The sequence below is a fragment of the Cervus elaphus genome, chromosome 23, assembly GCF_910594005.1.
Source record: "Cervus elaphus chromosome 23, mCerEla1.1, whole genome shotgun sequence".
Lineage (NCBI taxonomy): Eukaryota > Metazoa > Chordata > Mammalia > Artiodactyla > Cervidae > Cervus > Cervus elaphus.
In genome coordinates this window covers 71713891-71734840 of record NC_057837.1, presented here as the reverse complement: position 1 = coordinate 71734840, position 20950 = coordinate 71713891, and the positions used below count along the sequence as shown (strand labels likewise).

At 45.3% G+C, this 20950-nt stretch overlaps 1 protein-coding gene across 9 annotated transcripts in view; it reads right to left on the bottom strand.

Moving 5' to 3' along the window:
- Nucleotides 1-20950, bottom strand: part of TOX2 (TOX high mobility group box family member 2) — a 150448-nt gene that overhangs the window by 82118 nt on the left and 47380 nt on the right. For 8 of the 9 annotated variants that reach the window (XM_043884582.1, XM_043884580.1, XM_043884585.1 and 5 more), the window contains exon 2: nt 8437-8502. The exons of the other annotated variant lie outside the window; for it this stretch is intronic. In XM_043884582.1, the coding sequence (XP_043740517.1) occupies nt 8437-8502 (66 nt within the window). The remainder of the gene's footprint in view (nt 1-8436; nt 8503-20950) is intronic. 9 annotated transcript variants of the gene reach the window in all.

Below are 20950 nucleotides of genomic sequence, written 5' to 3'. Positions count from 1 at the left end.
CTCTACAACCACACAGTACTCCACTTGCTAGATGTACATAATTTCTGCAAATAGTCCCATATTACTGAACTTTTGATTTTTTTTCCAATTTATTGCCATTATAAACAGTGCAAAAATGAATAAGCTTGAATACATCATTTCTCATGTATGCAGATACATCTGTAGGATATATTTCCAAAAAGTGAATTCCTAGGCTAAAGGTTGATGCATTTTTAATTTTGAAAGATGCTGCCAATTTGCCTTCCATAAGGGTTATACCAATTTACTCTCCTTTCAGTAAGGTATAAAAGTGCCTCTTTCTCCCCATGGGCTCCAGCAGAGTTTGTTATCAAATCTCTGGATTTTTGCCAATCTAATAGGTGAAAATGTTAGTTTTGTTCCTCTCATGCAGTATTTTTAGCATTTTTCATATATTTAATATCTGTTTATATTTATTTATCTGTAAACTATTGCTCATTGGGTTTTGAATTGATTTCTAGGAACTCTTTATATATGAAGGGAAATCAGTCCTTTCACTATATCATAAGTTGAAAACATTCTTGCCCAGTTTTTTGTTTGTCTTTTGACTTGACTCATGGTGTTTTGGTCATGTCAAAGTTGTGCTTCATTTTAATTTATGGTCAACCTTTTGATGCCTTTTCTTTTAAGACTGAGTCACGGAAACACCTTTCCTACTCCAAAGTTGTAATGGGTACTGTAAAGACTTTTTTCTAGTGCCTTTATGGTTTTCTTGAGTACATTTAAAATTTTAATTTATTTAAAGTTTATCTTTTGATGGGGAAGTGGCTGGGCCCAACAGCACCTTTCCCCAGATCTCCTCCTTCCTTCTTTGAACCCTGACCTTGGCTTCTAAGACTCCACGGTCCCTACTTCTCCAGCCACTGGTTTTCAACCTATCTCACAGTGTCTTCTCCTCTATTTTGCTTTCAAATGTTAGACCTCAACACTTCGAGAATCATTTGCCCTCTGGTCTTCTCACTCCCTTCTCCCTCCGTAAATTTCATCCTCTCAAGGTTTTAATACCCTGGGCAAAAGACTTTCAAATTCATTTCCACTGTGAGCTTCAGACTTGTATAAGCATCTACGTACTTGGACATCTTTACTTGGATAGACATCTCCAATGTAACACATCCAATTCTGGCCTTATCAAACTTGCATCTCCCCAGACGATTTCCAACTTAGAAAACTGTGCCATTGTGCCGGAAAACAGACTCACCACAGAAGCCTAAGAGTCATCCTTTACTTCTTTATCTCTCTCTCCCTCTGCATTCATCATCATCAAGACCCTCTGACTTTATTTCCAAAAACACATTTCCGATCCATCCACTTCTTCCCATCTCCTCTGCCTCTACACAGTCTAGGACAACACATCATCCTTCACTTCGACTATTACCACACTCGCCCATTTGGTATTCCTGTATCCAGTCTTGCCATTGAGAATTTTTAAGCCCTCTGTGAATCTGATCACATCATTCAATCTCGGTCTCTCTCTGTCTCTCACTAACAAAGTCTAGTAACTTGCTTTGACTAGTAAAATACGCTGGAAGTAGTCATGTGCCAGTTTTCTCTCTCTCTAACACACACACACAAACATATACACAACTCTTTCAATAATTCTTAAAACAAAGTCTGAAATATTTAGCAGAACTGCTGTTTGTAGATAGCCAATATGCACATAAAAAAGATGCTCAGTATCTCTATTAGAGAAATACAAATCAAAACTACAGTGAGGTATCACCTTACACTGGTCAGAATGGCTATCATCGAAACATCTACAAATAACAAGTGCTGGAGAGGGTGTGGAGAAAAAAAGGAATGCTCTTATACTGTTGGTAGGAATGTAAATTGGCACAGCTGCTACAAAAAACAGTATGGAGGTTCCTTAAAAAAACTAAAATAGAATTGCCATATGATCCAGCAATCCCACTCCTGGGTATATATTTGGAGAAAACTCTAATTTGAAAAGATACATGCACCCCAATGTTCACAGCAGCACTGTTCACAATAGCCAAGAAGCAACCGATACGTCCATCGACAGATGAATGGATAAAGAAGATGTGGCATGTATGTACCCAGCAATAAAAAAGAATGAAATAATGCCGTTTGCACTAACATGGATGGACCTAGAGATGATCATACTAAGTCAGAAAGAGAAAGACAAATACTGTATGCTATCATTCATATGTGCAATCTAAAATATGATACAAATGAACTTACTTACAAAGCAGAAACAGACTCACAGACATGGTTACCGAAGTGGAACTGGGGTGAGGGAGGGATAAATTAGGAGTCTGGGACTAGCAGATACAAACTATTATATATAAAATAAACAACAAGGACATACTGGACAGCACAGGCAACTATATTCAATAGGCAGTAATAAACCATAATGGAAAAGAATATGAAAAAACATATATGTACGTATATAGCCAAACCACTTTGCTGCACAATGAAAAGTAACACATTATAAATCAACTATACTTCAGTTAAAAAGTGGTATTTACAGGCACAAGACTGGAAAACTCTACCCACAGCCAGGGAGGCTGTAATGAGGAGGTGACACTTCCAATGGCCCTGAAAGAACAAACAGGTATTTGCTGGGTGAGAGTGGCCAGGGGATTCCCATCAGAGGAAACCCTGCACACAGAGGCACAGAGCCGTAAATGAGCACAAGAAGTGACCAGAGGCTCACCTCCTGTGACCGAAGCATTATTTACAGTAATAAAAACAATAAGAAGAAGACACAGCTAGTTTTTTTTGAACACTGGTACTTTACATCCTCTCTTAGGTTAGGTTCTCTTGAAGTGGCACTGAGATGGGGATTCCCATGAGAGTGACTTACTGAGAAGCGACTCTAGTGAAGGGGAAGGAGGGAAGCAGGACAGGGCGGAGAGGATGGAGCTGAGGCAGGATGCCGTCTCAGCTGGAGTTGCCCAGAACTCCATGGGGAGTGGCCCAGTTGGTCCCTCTAGGGACAAGGGGCATGGCCCTCTAGACCATCTCCCATTCCCCTTCCTGATTCATGGTCCCTGTTTGGCAGAGAATTCTCTAGGGAAGGGGCAGCTGTGGACAGGTAAAAGCCAACTCACAACACCTGGGCAATGGATGTCTTGGGCAGGTGAAGGGAATCCTCGGGGGAGGTACCAGTACAATCCACATCACACACCTCATTTAGTTCTCAAAACATCTTAGGACAGAGGTCCCCAACCTGATGATCTGAGGTGGAGTTGATGTAATCATAATAAGAATAAAGTGCACAATAAATGTAATGTTCTTGAATCATCTCAAACCCTACTGCCCACCCCTCCCCCACCACCACCACACTATCTGTGAAAAAACTGTCTTTCAGGAAACTGTGCCCAAACCGACGGGAACTGCTGTCTTAGGAGGCAGGCATTATTTCTCCCACTGGACAGAAAGCTGACATAAATTAATAAGGGCATTTGGCTGGCATATGGGAAATCTGGAATTTTTGGTAATCTGGAAATCTGGTATATGGAAATCTGAATTCAGGTCTGCTAAAACCCAAGCCCAGTTCTTTTCCTCCTCACTCTCATCCCAGGCAGGAAGGGGGCAACTCTTTCTGGGTCACTTGACCAGGAACGATCAATCCCTGTAACTCTTCAATGGGGTATCCTCTCAGGATGGGGAAGAGCTGATCTCTACCAGGCCTGCCACCCCTAGAAGCTACTGATGGGCCAGAAATTATGTCTGACTACTGCATCTCAGGCTCAGACCACCCAGTAAAGTCTGGTAGCAAAGAAACTCAAGGTCCTCAAGGAAGGGAAGAAAAGGGATAATATATGGAAACTAAGGCTGCTATGCAGGAATTTTGTAGACTTGCAAAAAAGCAAACAATGAAGCATGCATTTACAAAAGAAACGTCAAGCTATGAGAACCAGTTTGAAAGGTTTTACGAGGGGACACAGTTGGCTAACATACATCCTCTAGGAACCTCTTTCTCAGCTACAGAGATAAGGAATACCATGTTTCAGGAGAAGGTTACCTTAAAGAGCAAGGTTTTTAACATGATGAAATTGGACTTTCTGGAAGGAAACGTCTTACACGTAGAGCTTTTGCACATAATAAGTGCCCAATAAACATTTGGTAAATAGATGTTGCGTGTATTTAACTGTATTTATAAAATACAGTTGTATTTATAATAATACAATGTAAAAACAATTTATTTTACACATATAAATACAATTATTATAACATATTTATAAAATGCATTTCATGCCATTTCAAGTGTTTATCCTCTGAATCCTCTATTAGCTATGAGGCCTTTGCTTGCCCACATGTTTATGTCCATCCCTTGATAACCGGGACGATACAATTCCTACGGTTGATAAGACCACACACCATGGCTGGTTCTCATGTACAAATGTGCATGTGTGGTTTCAAGCAAGCATTCCAGGGAAAAGACTGGAAGGAAAGACACAGAACTTTTGCCATTAAGAATTAGAGGCCTTGTCCTATTCAATAGATGTCCTTCATCTATTCAACAGATGAATAGATAAAGAAGATGTGGTGTGTATATATGTATCTATATATATATGCATATATATATATATAATGAATACTATGCAGTGATAAAAAAGAATGAAATATTGCCACTTGCATTGTCATGGATGGACCTAGAGAATATCACTCTATAATGAAGTAAGCCAGACAAAGACAATACCATATGATATTACTTATATGTGGAATATAAAAAAATGACACAAATGAACTTATTTATAAAACAGAAATAGTCTCACAGACATAGAAAGCACATTTAAGGTTACCAAAGGGGAAAAGGGAATGAGGGATAAATTAGGAGTTTGGGGTTAGCAGATACACACTACTATATATAAAACAGATAAACAACAAGGACCTACTGTATAATACAGGGAACTATATTCAATAGCTAGTAATAAATTATCATGGAAAAGAATCTGAAAAAGAATATATATACATATATATGTGTGTATGTATGTATAAAATAACCAAATCACTTTTCTATACACCTGAAACTAACACAACAACATAAATAAACTATACTTCAATAAACAAAAAGAACTAGAGGTCAGTGGAACCCTACCAAACCACTGAGCTGCAGGTCTTATTTTTAAGTAAAATTAGCATGTACTACATCCCACATGTTTCCCATATGTGACAGTTTGTTAAAAGACCATATTACTTTGCAGTGCTTCCCATCAACAGAGTCTATTTTCTCATTCCTTGACTCTAGACTGACCCTGTGACTTGCTTTGATCAACAGTATGTGCTAGAAGAAGTCATATGCCAGACTTCAAGAGGTCTTGCAGCTTTGGCTCTTGCTGCTCTGGGAACCCTTCTCCCACCAGGTAAACAAATTTGGTCTAGCCTGCTGGAGCAGGAGAGACCATCTGAAGTAGAAGGGAGTCACCCATAACAATTAGCCGACAGCCTACCTGGCTGCTGACAGTTGCACTTAAATGATCCTAGCCATGACCAGAAGAGTCACCCAGCTGAACTCAACCAAACTTCCAAGCCATAGAATCATGAATTAGATGAATATTTGTGTTTTAAGCCACTAAGTTTGGGGGGTGGGGTGTGTAAGTTATGTAGCAAAAGCTAACTGATACACTTTAAGAAGTCTAGACTGTAATTGCTAAGTCTGCTCAGGCCAGGGTTAGCTTATGCCACCATATGGACTCTGGGAATCCTGATGTCTCCTTTATAAAGTTCTAAGTTAGGGAGACTCTCTGAGCGACAGTGCGTGAGACCAGGAAGGACCCTTAGGGGGTCCAACCACATTGTTCCACTGTTAAGGAATGCATTCATCACATAAATGTTTCCTGAATGCCTCCTTTGTGGCAGCCAGTATGGCCCATCAGGAAGGCACAACAAAGAATAAGGGAGACCAGATCCTTCTCTCAGGGAAGTCACAGTCTAGGGTGGAAATCAGATGCTAAACGAGTCATTACACAAATAAGCAAAAACCACAGTAACAAACGCTGTGAACTAAAAGGACGTGGTACCACGAGAGGCAATTATGGAGAAGGGACCTACTTGGATTCAGGGCTCACATAGAGTGCTCTAAGGAAGTGACACTTAGGCCGAAGCAAGTTGACAATAGCCTTGAGGTGGGAACGGAGCTCTCCACGAACACAATAAGGTAACGCGAAGCTCTGAGTCCCAGCCGTGCAGATTCACATTCCCTCTCTACCGCTCCCTGGCGGAGTCAGTCAACATCCCAGAGCCTCAGTCGCCTGTTCTATGAAATGTGGTTAATGATAACATCTTATTTTTTCATGACACTTCTCAAAGCTGTCGTGAAAGCCCAGTTGAAATAACCATATTTGTTTGTCCTGCAGCTCCCCCTCGAGGGGCTGTGCCCCTCTGCCCAAGCCTAGAGCAGACATAGAACTCCTGAGGTTCACTTGCCTTTCCCGGCGGAAGTGCAGTACCAACCCTCTCCACTAGGGACCGAGCCAGAGCAGACTCCTGTGTAACACAGTTCTGAGTCAGGATGTTGGCAATCCAAAGTTTTGGCCACCTGATGCGAAGAGTGGACTCATTAGAAAAGATGCTGATGCTGGGAAGGACTGAAGGCAGGAGGAGAAGGGGACAACAAAGGACGAGATGGTTGGATGGCATCACCGACTCAATGGACAGGAGTTTGAGTAAGCTCCAGGAAATGGTGAAGGACAGGGAGGCCTCGCGTGCTGCAGTCCATGGGGTCGCAAACAGTCGGACACGACTGAGCAACAACAAATCGAAACACTGTGAAAGGACTCAGATAAGAGGTTCAGGAGTAAGCTCTGGTTTTTGAACCAACCACATTTCCTAGTGGCTTGTGGACAATTAAATGACTTCTGTGATTTCTTCCAAAATAGGCATTTCCAGAATTGGAGTCTTACCCAGCAGCTCTTGCAGCTTGTCAGTGCAATATAAAGGCAGCTTTTCAGCAGCCCCTCAGGTGCTCACATGGTCACAGACCAGAGAAGGGGATGGCATGTGGGCCCACAGGCGCCTTGCTGCAGTTGCCAGGGGGTGGGGTGGGGGTCGGGGTGGGTGTGGGCTCCAGTGCCCTGTAACAGAGTTTCCACGCCACGCTGAGACGTAGTCTCTTTTCTTGTCAGTAGTGTTCCCCAAGAGCCACAAGCCCATGTCTTTCTCATCTGTGTCCCCAATAGGACGTCTCACGTAGCAGGGCACATAAATATTTGTGAATTAATAGGCTTCTGTTTCTCCAACTGGAAAATGTGATCCCAGCCACCCAACTGCCATGACTGCCACGATTACACAGCCAGAGAGGCCACAGCAACTCCAGGGACAGGCTTGTCTCCCAGATCCATCAAGTCTGTCAATGGCTATGAAACCCCTTCGCCCTCTATCCAGCACCCCGAGCTGCTGCCACCCAGGAGGCACCATTGGGGAGCATCTTCCAGGATCTTTGCAGGGACCCTCCTTGGGGTCCCAGACTTCAGTGAGGACCCTCTGTGGCATCTGAGTCTAGAGTGAGGATGCTCCTGGCTGAGAGAGACCTTAATTTTCAGAGACCAGGCTAGTAGTGGAAAATCTGTCCAACTGGTGTCTGGGACTCACAGGGGGCTGGACTGGGGCCAGGGCTGGTCTTCCCTGGGATGACTCAGCTCCCGTCCCCACCAAGAAAAACTGCACAGGAAGCTTCCACTCTCCTCCCTTTCCTCCACGTCCACAACCCTCCCCAGAGCATGAGACAACTCCAGGTGGGCAGGAGAACCCTGAATGCTGACGTATGGGTGTGAGCGCCTAGACACCAGCGCCTGTCCCCATGGGTGCTGTGCTGTGGTAAGAGGCAGGGCCACCAGGGCCATGTGACATGTATATTTGGTGCTGCTGAAAATCTCCCCTCTGTGTGTGGAGAGCGCAGACAACACATTTCGAGTTTTATCAAGTTTTCAATGATGTCAAGAGTAGCCAGGTAGTTGATTTACAGGAAACACTACAGTCCCAGTTTGTCCATTTGAAGGAAAACTCAATCGACATTGCTTTCTAAAAAAATTCAGAAGTTTATAGACTTGGTTCAAAAAAGCTTATAAAGGCTTTTTTTTTCTGTTAAACAATTATAGTCTAATTTGGAAAGTTACCAGTAGAAGAATAATGACATTTATGATTTAGACAAGCTTCTTAACAATTAGATTTTTTTTGTTTTTTTAATTTTTTAAAATTTTTTGCTGCACACAAGGCACCTGGGATCTTAGCTCCCCAACCAGGGACTGAACCCATGCACCCTGCATCAGAAGTGCAGAGTCTTAACCACTGGACCACCAGCCAAGGCCCTAACAATTAGATGTTACAATCAATTTATATCCTTGATCATTCTGAGAGAGGACAGTAGGGGGCTATGCCTCCAGCTCTGCACCCCTGCCAACCCACCCTGAGAGCAGCTCAGCTCCAGCAGCCCAAGGGAGGCTGGGCACCCACCTGGCTGGTTGATAGGAGCTCTGGGTTTCCGTCACTCATCCCCACGTAGGCACTCTCACCATCAAACTGGAACAGAGAAACAGAGAGGCAGCTCTGATGAAAATGTTCTCCGGAGGGGCCCAGGAGAAGCCCAAGGAGGTCAGGGGACTATAGTACTGAGGGGAAAAGACTGGAAGCTGGAGGAGCAAAGACTGAACCCAAGATGCCCAGTCTCCATTTCAGCAGAGCTCTCTCTAGGGTAGAAGGAAGCGTCCTTATTCCATGACCTTCATGGCTTGGGTTCATCACACTCAGGATACAGAGAGGAATACCTTTCTGCCCTTTACACCTTGTCCATAGATGTGACAGACTGCTTTGTCAGATACTGAGCTCCCCATCTCTGGAAGTATGCAAATATTTCTCCTGTTCAAAATGACATCAGGCACTCAGCTAGAGCTGGAATTCCACATGCTGGAGGGAGGCCAAGATCTTCAGAGCCCTGGGATCAGGACAGCCTGCCCTCGACCCATCCTCCAGGTATTACCATCCCAAGGGGCTCTGTCCCCTTACCCTTGCTCTTCAGGCCGTCCCTGACCACAGGCATTGAGGACTGTGGTAGAAACCAGCTACAGGAACTACAACCCTGTGTTTTGAGAAGCTGCCAGGGCTGGGCTTGGGAAAATCTGTCTGCAAGAGGGAGCAGGCGTAGCTGGAGAAGCGGGGGTTCTGGAGCCTCTGGCTCCCCTTTCTCAAGATGTGTGATCTTGAGCTGGAGACTAAACTCTGGAGGTGCCTGTCAAAAGGGGAGACAACGGTAAACCTCCCTCCAGGGGATGCTGCACCAGAAAGTGCAAAGCTGTTGGCTCCATTCCAGTTCCCTTCACTTGAGACAAGCGTCTGCGATCGGGTTCTCTAGAAGCAGAGCCTGAGACGAGGATTCAAAGGTATGTGATCTTTGAGAAGTGCGCTTTAGGAATAACCTGTAAGGGAGGGAGGGATCAGAATAGGGTAGGGGAAGAAGCGAACCAAGGAGGGGGCCCCAGTGGGAGGCTTGCTGTAGCCTTATCCCACCACAAGCTTGCTCGGGGGCAGGGATGGTACCTCAGAGCTGTCTCTGCATGAAGCCAGGGGTGGGGCTTCTGTAGCCCATGCGCGTCAGTTCGTTGGCCGTGGCTTAAGGGACAAAAGGGAGCCATGACCTGAGAACGGTGGCCCCCGTTTGGCCCAGGACATTTCTGCAGAGAACTGTGCCAGCGGTGAGCCATTTTCGGCCTGTGCTATCCTTGGTGGCTCAGACGGGAAAGAATCCGTCTGCAATGCAGGAGACCGGGGTTCAAACCCTGGGTCAGGAAGATCCCTTGGAGAAGGGGAAAGGCAACCCACTCCAGTATTCTTGTCTGGAGAATTCCATGGACAGAGGAGCCTGGTGGGCTACAGTCCATGGGGTCACAAAGAGTCGGACACAACTGAGCAACTAATACTTTCCCAGCAGATGGGGGACAATATTGTCCAGCTGTGCTGGACAATAAAGGGATCTGGGTGGGGTATCAACACCAGCTGTCCATTTTATTGTAATTGAAAAGAATTTTTTATTAGGTTATATTCACATGATTTAAAATTCCCAAAGTACACAAAGAGCAACAGAAGGAAAAGTCGCCCTCCCCCACCTCCCAGGCACCCACTGCCCCTCTCCAGAGACAATCACTGCATCTACCAGCTTTCCATACATCCTTTCAGAGAAAGTCCCTGCATACACATTAGAGTCACTTCTTTTCTATAAATGACAATGCTCTATACACACCATTTCGCACCTTATATTTCTCCTAGCAACACATCCTGGAAAGTGTTTTATATCAGATCATAATTTTGTCTTCTGGTGTGCCCTAGCATGGCTGTAACATATATATTGAACTACTTGAGCACATGGGCCATTGATTTGTTTCCAGGTTTGTGCTGTTCTCACATTGCTCTGGTGAATATTTTTGTACATCCGTCATTTTGCATGGGTGTGAGTCTATCTGTGGGATTAGTCCGAATAATCACTGCATCCAACAGTGGGTGCATCTGTAATTTGGATGGACATCACCAAGCGGTCCGTATGGAGGTTGGAAAAGCTCACATTCCCGCAATCATCAGTTCATCCAGACCCTCTTTGCTCAGAGAGGTTTTCATAACAAACTGGCTCAGACACCAGCCTCCGACCTCGGTGGGCTCCGAAGCCCAGCACACCCGACTCCCCTTGCCCTGCTCACCCTTGCTCATCGTTCCATCGCCCCTTCACCTTCTAGCTTTCTATGTAATTTACTTATTTACCACATTCATTGCTCACAGTTGGATTTCCCCTATGAAAATGAAGGGCTTTTGAGGCCAAGGGGTCTTAGTCTTTCTGTACACTGATGATGCCTCCCAAATATCTAGACTAGCACCTAACACAGAATAGGTACTCATATAGGTACTCAATAAATGCTTGTTGAATGAATGAATGAAGCAACCACTACATCACTTGCGTTGTCTTTTACCAGACCAATCTTTTCATCAGTGCAGTGGCATTAGGATTTATACCCAAGTGCCTTCCCAACACAGGGATGGACAGTCCTTCAGTGACTGCTGGATTCACAAAAGAAAAGGCTGTGCCATGCCTAGAGTCTGGGCATGACCCCAAATGCAGGGCTTCATCCACCACATGAAGTTCAGGCTTTAAGTCTCTGCTCAGAAACTACCTCCTCCGGACATCATTGCTTTTACTTCCTTCAGCTGTCCCTCTAACAACCTAGATTGTCTCTACATCTATCGTCTGTCCAGCGTGGAGCAGCATGAAGGCTGGAACTGTGTCCTGATGGTTTCCCAAGCCTCCAACACCCGGCAAGACTGGTATCAAGGATAGGACTATGACTTGGGCAGCATAGAGAGTTCTCAACAAAAGCTCCTAGGTTCTATCTGATAGGTCACTGCGGCCCTATATTTACTCTTTGATAAAAATTAGACCTTTCTAAAAATCGCACATAATTGATACGTATGTTCTAAAAGAAAGAGGGCTTCCTTTGTGGCTCAGCTGGTAAAGAATCCGCTGGCAATGCGGAAGACCTAGATTCGATCCCTGGGTTGGGATGATCCCCTGGAGAAGAGAAAGGCTACCACTCCAGTATTCTGGCCTGGAGAATTCCATGGACTTAGTATAGTCCATGGGATCGGGGAAGTGGAGGGGGACTAAATTTTTTAAATGATTAAATAATAACGAAATATCTTTTAAAAAATTTATTTATTTTTGGTTCATTTCAGTTCAGTCAGTCAGTTGTGTCTGACTCTTTGCAACCCCATGGACTGCAGCACGCCAGGCCTCCCTGTCCATCACCAACTCCCGGAGTTTACGCAAACTCATGTCCATTGAGTCGGTGATGCTATCCAACCACTTCATCCTCTGTTGTCCCCTTCTCCTCCTGCCTTCAATCTTTCCCAGCATCAGGGTCTTTTCCAATGAGTCAGTTCTTCGCATCAGGTGGCCAAAGTATTGGAGTTTCAGCTTCAACATCAGTCCTTCCAATGAATATTCAGGACTGATTTCCTTTAGGATGGACTGGTTGGATCTCTTTGCAGTCCAAGAGACTCTCAAGAGTCTTCTCCAACACCACAGTTCAAAAGCATCAATTCTTCGGTGCTCAGCTTTCTTTATAGTCCAACTCTCACATCCATACATGACTACTGGAAAAACCATAGCCTTGACTAGACGGACCTCTGTTGGTAAAGTAATGTCTCTGCTTTTTAATATGCTCTCTAGGTTGGTCATAACTTTTCTTCCAAGGAGTAGGCGTCTTTTAATTTTATGGCTGCAGTCATCATCTGCAGTGATTTTGGAGTCCCCCAAAATAAAGTCTGTCACTGTTTCCATTGTTTCCCCCTCTATTTGCCATAAAGTGATGGGACTGGATGCCATGATCTTAGTTTTCTGAAGGTTGAACTTTAAGCCAGCTTTTTCACTCTCCTCTTTCACTTTCATCAAGAGGCTCTTTAGTTCTTCGCTTTCTGCCATACGGGTGGTGATATCTGCATTTCTGAAGTTATTGGTATTTCTCCCGGCAATATTGATTCCAGCTTGTGCTTCATCCAGCCCAATGTTTCTCATGATGTACTCTGCATATAAGTTAAATAAGCAAGATGACAATATATAGCCTTGACGTACTCCTTTTGCTATTTGGAACCAGTCTGTTGTTCCATGTCCAGTTCTAACTGTTTCATCTTGACCTGCATACAGATTTCTCAGGAGGCAGGTTAGGTGGTCTGGTATTCCCATCTCTTTCAGAATTTTCCACAGTTTGTGGTGATCCACACAGTCAAAGGCTTTAGCACAGTCAATAAAGCAGAAATAGATGTTTTTCTGGAACTCTCTTGCTTTTTTGATGACCCAGCGGATGTTGGCAATTTGACTGCTGGTTCCTCTGCCTTTTCTAAAACCAGCTTGAACATCTGGAAGTTCATGGTTCAGGTATTGTTGAAGCCTGGCTTGGAGAATTTTGAGCATTACTTTGCTAGCGTGTGAGATGAGTGCAGTTGTGCGGTAGTTTGAGCATTCTTTGGCATTGCCTTTCTTTGGGATGTTTCTGGTTAGGCTGGGTCTTTGTTGCTGGGCTTTCTCTAGCTGCAGTGCACGGGCTTCTCATTGCAGTGGTTTCTCTTGTTGCCGAGCATGGGCTCCGGGCAGGCGGGCTTCAGCAGTTGTGGCACGTAGGCCCAGAATGCAGGCTCAATAGTTGCAGTACATGGGCTTAGTCACCCCGCGGCCCGTGGAATCTTCCCGGAGCAGGGACTAAACCTGTGTTCCCTGTATTGGCAGGTGTACTAGGGAAGTCTGACCGAACTAAATTTAACAAGGTATTTGAAACATTCTTTAAGGCAATAGTCATCAAGCTGTATGGTGTATGTTAAAAATTCAGGGCATCTTTTAATGTAGGTTAAAAGATATGCCCCAAACTCCGTGTAATATCCCATTTATTAACTGCTGGCTAGAATGGAGCCACCCTGGTCTGCTCTTTCCCCCCACCCCCACCCCCATGCACAGCAGGAGATGAACAAATACCTGGTAAGTATCTGTTCATTAGGTGAATGAATGAATATACTTGGCACCGAGCAAAATGCTTTCCATAAAAGAACTCATCTAATCTTTGCAACAACCAACATTTCGGGCTTCCCTGGTGGTTCAGATGGTAAAGAATCCGCCTGCCAGTGCAAGAGACTGGAGTTTGATCCCTGGGTCGGGAAGATCCCCTGGAGAGGAAACAGCAACTCACTCCAGCATTCTTGCCTGGACAATCCCATGGACAGAGGAGCCTGGTAGGCTACAGTCCACGGGGTTGCAAAGAATTGGACACGACTGAACGACCAAAACAACAACAGCAACCAATGTTTCAAACCAAGGAAATAGGCTGAGAAGATGAACAGTTGTCCAGGATCACACAGTTAGGGGGACGCTGCACAGCAGTGGTCTCTTTGCTTCTTGGGCTTGGTCTCTCCCACAAGCGTGTAAGCTCCTTGGCAGCAGCAATCATGGCCTGGCTGCAGCCCTCCTCCCCAAACATAACCAATCAGGGGTTTAATGTGTATGTGCCCGGGGTTGGGCAGGGGATTCCCATGAGGTTATCAGAGCCCCTTCAAGTGGGCTTATTCACTTGCCCTTTATTCACACAAGAAAGAGCAGCCATGTGGCAGAGTAAAGCTTGCTTCCTGCTTCAAGGAAAAGTCTGAGAATTTGGCAGAAGCTCCAAGGCAGGGCTGGGTCAGCCTCCGCTGGGTTCCCCTCTGGGAGCTTTTCATGGTGTGCTGGAGCACAGGATTCAGGACCGGCTACTGAGCAGCCGTGAAGAGAGGGCCCCGAGTTGGTGGTCTGGGGGCTCTGCTCTCTGCCCACCTCTGTCCAGCGTTCCACCACCTCTGAGCCCCTCACAGGGGAAAGGAAGGAGGGGAGGGGACCCTGAAGCCTCCCGGGCTTCCCTGGCGTGGCCCCCAGGGCGAAGGGGAGAAGTCACAGAGCCTGGACACAGCAGAGCCACCTCCTCCCCCACGTGCACAGAAAAGCTCCGAAGCGCCCGCGTGGACACCCGGCGTACAGCGGCGACGCCGCGTGAGTTCATGAACACACAGGGACGTGATGCACACAGTGTGCCCGGCACAGTGGCAACATATGCAACACGAACTGAGTGTTCAAGACAGCACTCAGTTACACACACACACCACAAGCATGGGTGACACCAACCATCACAGACAGAGGTGTCCGGGGCACAAGCGTGAGTGCACACAGCACAGACCCTTGACGTGGCTGGTACACAGCACCCAGAGTCTGCACACAGGGAAGGGAGGGGATGCCCAGACGTGCGTAAATACACCATCCATCTGCGACTGAACACGCGTGTAACTCACGGAAACGTGCACACAGATGACAGGAGCGTGTGCAGACACACACAGACACCCAAGAACTTAAATTCTGTGCATAGTTCAGCTTCTCAATCCCTCAGTCAAAAATCTTTTTTCATATCACACAACCTTCTGTACACTTTAAAACATGAAGAAAAAAATGTGTGTGTGTGGGAAGGTGGGGGACAAGGGCCTAAGTATTTCCATGAAACGCCAGGAGAACATCTCTCACCACTGACTGGAATAGATTAATTTTCCCCATTTCATATTCTAATTATAATTCCTTTTCCCATCGCCATCTTCAGTCGTCATTACAGCTGGAAGATTGTTCTGCAAAAGCCAGCCCTTCATCTTCTCTTCCCAAGAGTTTTGTCATGGAAATGAGTTTGGGAATCTGAAAGAATCCACATTTTTGCAAACAGCGAATGTGTCAGGATAACCCTTTCATGACGGCCACCAAGGAGATGCTTCTGAAGGGTCTGTCTCTCCTCAAAACGTGTGGTCCCTTTGGTGAGAGGGGTACCCAGTCCTCTAGTCCAACAGCCATCCCCCACATACCCCAAGAAAAGGATACATCCCTTTTCTATCTTTAAGCAAGCTTAGCAAATAGGCAGGCAAGGTGAAAGGCAAGACACCCTGATTTTTGCAAGTCAGATGATGCCAGCTCCATCTGTGAAACCTCTCGCAAGCTCTGTAACTGCTTGAATCCTCAGTTTCCTTATTCTTAAGACCCACAGAGCCACTGATTCATAGTAGATGTGAATTAAATATCTGTGGAACAGACAAATGTGATAACTGCGTAGATGGATGGATGGAAGGAAGGGAGGGACTGAAGGATGGGAAGGATGGATGGATAAACGGATGGATAAGTGGATGATGGATGGTACAAGTCAGTACAGTTCCACAGCAATGCAAAGCAAGCCACAAGTGTAATATAAAATTTTCTAGTAGCCACAGTCTAAAAAGCAAGTATAAACAGGTAAAATTAATTTTAAAGACATTTTATTTAACCCAATATATTCACATTATGATCTCAATGCATGATCAATACAAAAAAAAATCATAAATGAGATGGTTTACAGTCTTTTTTTTTTGGTACTGTCTTTGAAATCTGGTGTGTATTTTACCTTCCACTATGGCTCAGTTTAGACTTAGCCACATTCTGAGTGCTCAAAAGTCACCAGTGGCTGGTGGTAAATAGAGATGTAAATAGCTGGAATGGGCAAGATGAGTGGATGGATGGTGGGGAGGTATATGGGTGAGATGAATGGATGGATGGATGGCAGGGGAGATGAGTGGTTTAGGGAATGAATGGGACAGATGGGCCAGTAGGTGAACAAAGAGATGACTCAATGGTCAGGTAGATGGAATCAGAAGGTGGGATGAATGGATGGATGGGCAGATGAGTGGCTGAGATGAGAGGGATGAGAGATGGATGAATGAGCTGGGATGGCTGAGTGATGAAGAGACGGGTAACGGGAAAATGCTTGGGATGGTGGGTGAGATAAACAAGTAGATGATTGGCATGGGTGAGTGAGATGCCTGGGTTGATGGAATGGGTTGAACAGGTGGGTGGGATAGATAAGTCTGGTATTTACTCCTCTATTCACTTGCTTTGGACAATGAGCTTGAGCAAGCTCCAGGAGTAGGTGATGGACAGGGAAGCTTGACATGCTGCAGTCCATGGGGTCTCAAAGACTCAGACCCGATTGAGCGACTGAATTGAACTGAGTTGGTGGCTTCTTAGAGTTGCCACGTGTCACCGACTCTGAAACACTCATCTTCAGCCAAGCTACCTCCAGATTCCAATGCACAGTTTACACCTGAACATTTTCCCATTCGGTTCATGTGCACCTCAAATTCAACACACCCAACACCTAATTCATGACACATGGATGAGCCTGCTGTTTCTCTGGCGATCAGCTATCATGAGATGTCACCTTTTACAGAGTTCCCCTGGGGTGACTCTGGACCCCTTTCATCCTACATCCTCCTGATCCAATCACCAGCAGAAGTCTACTCAGCTTCCTCCCACCCAATCCATCTTCCTTCCACCCTGGCTATCACTAGCAGTCTTTTGGTAGTCATTTCACTGCTCAGATCAAAACCCTGCAGTGACTCCACATCACTAGTTCTGGCATCTGGGACCCTCCATGACAACCAGCCCTGAGCCTCGGCTCCCGTCAAGGCTGCAGAAACCTCCAGAACCTTGAAGCTTGCACATGTTTCCCCATCATCAGCCTGGAGCACCCTCCTCCTCCCTTTCTCTACCCACTGAAATCCAACTCTTCCTAGGTCTTTTTTTTTTTCTGGCTACACACTCCAACCTCAACCAGTGCAGCTTGCTTCTATAAACCCATATTCTTGGGCCCAATCTTAAAGTCCCCATCTCAAAACAGCTTTGGAATTAATTCATCTTCCCTGTATGGTGTGATATCCCGGTCAACAGCATTGATTCTTGAATAGAAGTATTGGTTCCAACACTTTCTAGCTGTGTGTATGTAGCCTTGAATTTAACTTCTCCTTGCCTCAGTTTCATCACCTGTAAAATGGTAATGATGGCAGTTATTTATTACTGCCTTATAAAGTTTTTTTATATCTGTTGCCAGATATTAGATATGAGCTAATACTCTATAACATAATACTTCATAATGGAGATAACTTTAGACAAGTGTTTAATAAATGTTATCTTTTATTATTATATGCTAGATAATAATCTAGCATCAGCCCCAGTAGCCCTCAGTCTTTCAAAGAACCATGTCTCCTGTGTCATAGAGGCCATCAGATATCCCCTCAACTCTCTCCCTTCCCCTACTTTATTAACATCACATCCCTCCTGACATCCTTTCCTTTAGTCTAAATAGGTGAAGTGTCTCCCTTCTGTTGAAGGTGAGCCCCTTCACTTTGACCTCATCCCCCTCATGTCTTCCTCTCATTCACTCCCACTTGTGGTCTTAGGTCTAAGACCTAATTTAAATGTGCTGAGGCAAAATGAAATCAGTTAAGGCCCTTATATCAGGTGCCAAGCACCTACAATGTGCTGAGTAACACGTCTCCCAACATCGAGGGTTTATGATAAACAAAGTTGGTCACAGGGCCCTGAAAAGAGGTAACAGCAAAGGGCTTCTGAGGTCACAGAAGGGGCAACAGTCATTGTTCATTGACTAGTATCTAGTGATTGTCTATCATGTGCCTGACATTGTACAGACACCAGGCATACTGTAATGGTAATGACAGCCCCTAAGGAGTTCCCAGTCCTTTGGGGAAACTTGGGCGAATAACACGTTCCTATTCTCCAAACCTGAGAAGTGAACACAGGCCATTCTTTGGCCACTGTCTCACGACAGGAGCAAATAAAAACCTTGTCTGAAGCTTGTCCTAATTGGTCAGTGACAGTTTTGTACCCACCCAGCCTCTGAAAGTCAAGAGATCAATTAACAGTCTCACTACCATAGCTACACGTCCACAGGTGGGGATCAGCCCGTCTCAAGAACCTCCTGCTTCTGAAAAGTCTCCTATCCCAGGACTCCATGCCTCCTCAAACCCTACAAAACTCAGCTCTTGCTTGATTTGGACAGACTAACTTTGCAAAGTACAGCAATGAATTCAGCATCTTGTTTCTGATATTGAATGGCAGCCTCATCTTTGACAAATGTGACCATGGTGGGATAAAGTTATCATAGAAGAATGGAAGAAGAGAGACGGGTCTTTCAAGAGAAGTCTCCTGAAAAGGGTAACCTGGAAGCCCCATGATGGAGAACACACAGGAGTTGGCCAGGCAAAGAGCAGGGAACATGATTATCTGAGGCTGCTGGGAGCACAGGCCAGTGGGCACCTACTCTATTCCAGACCTTGTCCCAGAGCCATGCCTGGTCATCTCATTGGATGACCAGCCCCAGAATTTCCAAGGCTGCATGACCAGCCCCATTGTAGAGGTGAGCAAGGCAAGGCTCAAAGTGGTTGGTAGCTTGCGCATAGCTCTCCAATCAGTTCCGAATCTACCCTCAATTGTAGGTACCAAAGCAACAGTTGTTGTGTACAAGTTGCTATCCCTCCCCTCTGCACAGAGACACACATCAAAGACCAAAGATGCACAGTCGTCAGCCCGGCCAGTTGCAGACACCAAGAGATGTGCCTCATGGAGATCTAAAGAGGAAACAATCAAAGCAGCCTACACGGCTCCTGCCTGCCCCCACGCCGGGCCGTGAGAACACTTGTTCTGCGCAGATAAAACACAGTTCAAAAGCAGCGAGGCAGCAAATGTGGCAGATGCGCCCTGGGTCCTGCCGAGAGTGCGGTTTTATGTGGAAGTCTCACAGAGAGATACACCTCGGAGCAAGGAGGTGGTGGAGGAGGGGCAGAGAGGCCCTGCAGAGATGCAACTGGATAGGGAGAGGGCCTTGGGCTCAACTCCAACCAGATCCCGTACGCTCAAGTCCAGGCCCACCATCTCTTAATGAAGGATGATGGCACCATGGTTACAAACATGGGCTCGGGTGCCAAGCTGCCTGGGTCCAAATCTGCTGGCTTTTCAAGCTGTGCAACTTTTTAACTAAGTTATTATGTCTCTGTTTCCTCATCTAGAAAACGCGTATGACTATCGTTTGGATTAAATAAATTAACTTCTATGCTTAGAACATTGCCTGGTACAGAGAAAGCACTCAAAATTGTTAGCTATTACATATATATATATATATATATATATATATATATATATATATAAAACTTATAAGGTAATATTATATTACTTACACTGTTTAATCCTTACAACAACCCTAGGAGGTTGATATAATTGCTTCTCTTCTGTAGATGAAGAAAGAGAATGGGGTTTCATGCAAACCTTTGAGGTCTTAAGCATGGGAAAGATCCTTTCCTGCCTGCCATATGTAATTTGGTGCCCACCTGCCATTTGTAATTTGAAATAAAATTTGCAAACTAAAATCTTTGTCAGAGTCTAATGGGGTTTGTTTTTCCAATGATGATGACCTTCATGCTTTGTTCCTAAATATCAAATATCAATTTCTCTCCAAAGAAAAAAGTTTTTCTCCTTATCAGTCCTTTGCACATTCTTATTCTGCCCACGAAGAAATCCAGGGCTCCGATTGAGGCCCAGAGAGGTCAGGGGATCTGCCCAAAGCCACACAGCCAACAAGGGCCCAATCTGATTTCTGCAGTCCAGGCTGCTGAACCCCCAAAGCCCATACTGGCTTCCTACCTCAACTGTTTCTAAGCTGGGTGAACCAGAGCAGGTGACCTCATGACCCTGGGCCAGGGACTCTGTCTACCAGGAAGGAGAGACAATGCCTTGGATATGGCCTGCTGCGAGGCTGGGAGCCTCTGGAGCAAGTTTGGTGTTGTGGTCGCTGCCTCCCCACTACTGACAAGAGTCACGTAGGATGGTTCCATCTGTTTCATCAATAAAAACTCTCAGGAGGTCGGGAGAAAAGACAGTGAGCAATACAACTTTGGTGGCAGAGTGTGCTACCAGGCACTTGGCTCCTCCAGAGATGAGAGTTGTTGCCCCATTTTACAGACAAGGAAGTAGGGCCTTTCTAGCTGGCTCTAACCTTGCTTTTTCTGGACCTGGGCTATAACAGTGCCATGGTCTGTGAGCACTTGGAATGTGACTGGCCCAAACTGAGAGGTTTGGACACACCAGGTCTCAAAGATTTGGAACAATAGCAAAAAAGACTATAAAGATATATTTATATTGATTATATGCTGAAATGATAACATTTTGGGTATATGGGGTTAACTAAAATATTTTATTAAGATTAATTTCAGCTGTTTCTTTTTCCTTTTTTAAATATGACTACTAAAAAATTGAAATTATATAGGCGGTATGCATAATATTTCTATTGGACAGTGCTGGTCAAGATGCTGTCCCAGCCACTACAGTTCCAGACTCAGAACCTTAGAGATAGCAACAGCTGAATCCAATTCTCCACTACAGAAATGGGGAAACTGAGACCCATAGAGGGAGAGTGATGTTTAAGGTAAGAGGCTGGCACAGAGGCATTCATTCACTCAACAAATGTTCTTGTTCACTTGCTAAGCCATGCCCAACTCTTTTTGACCCCATGGACTGCAGCATGCGAGGCTCCCCTGTCCTCCACTATCTCCTAGAGTTTGT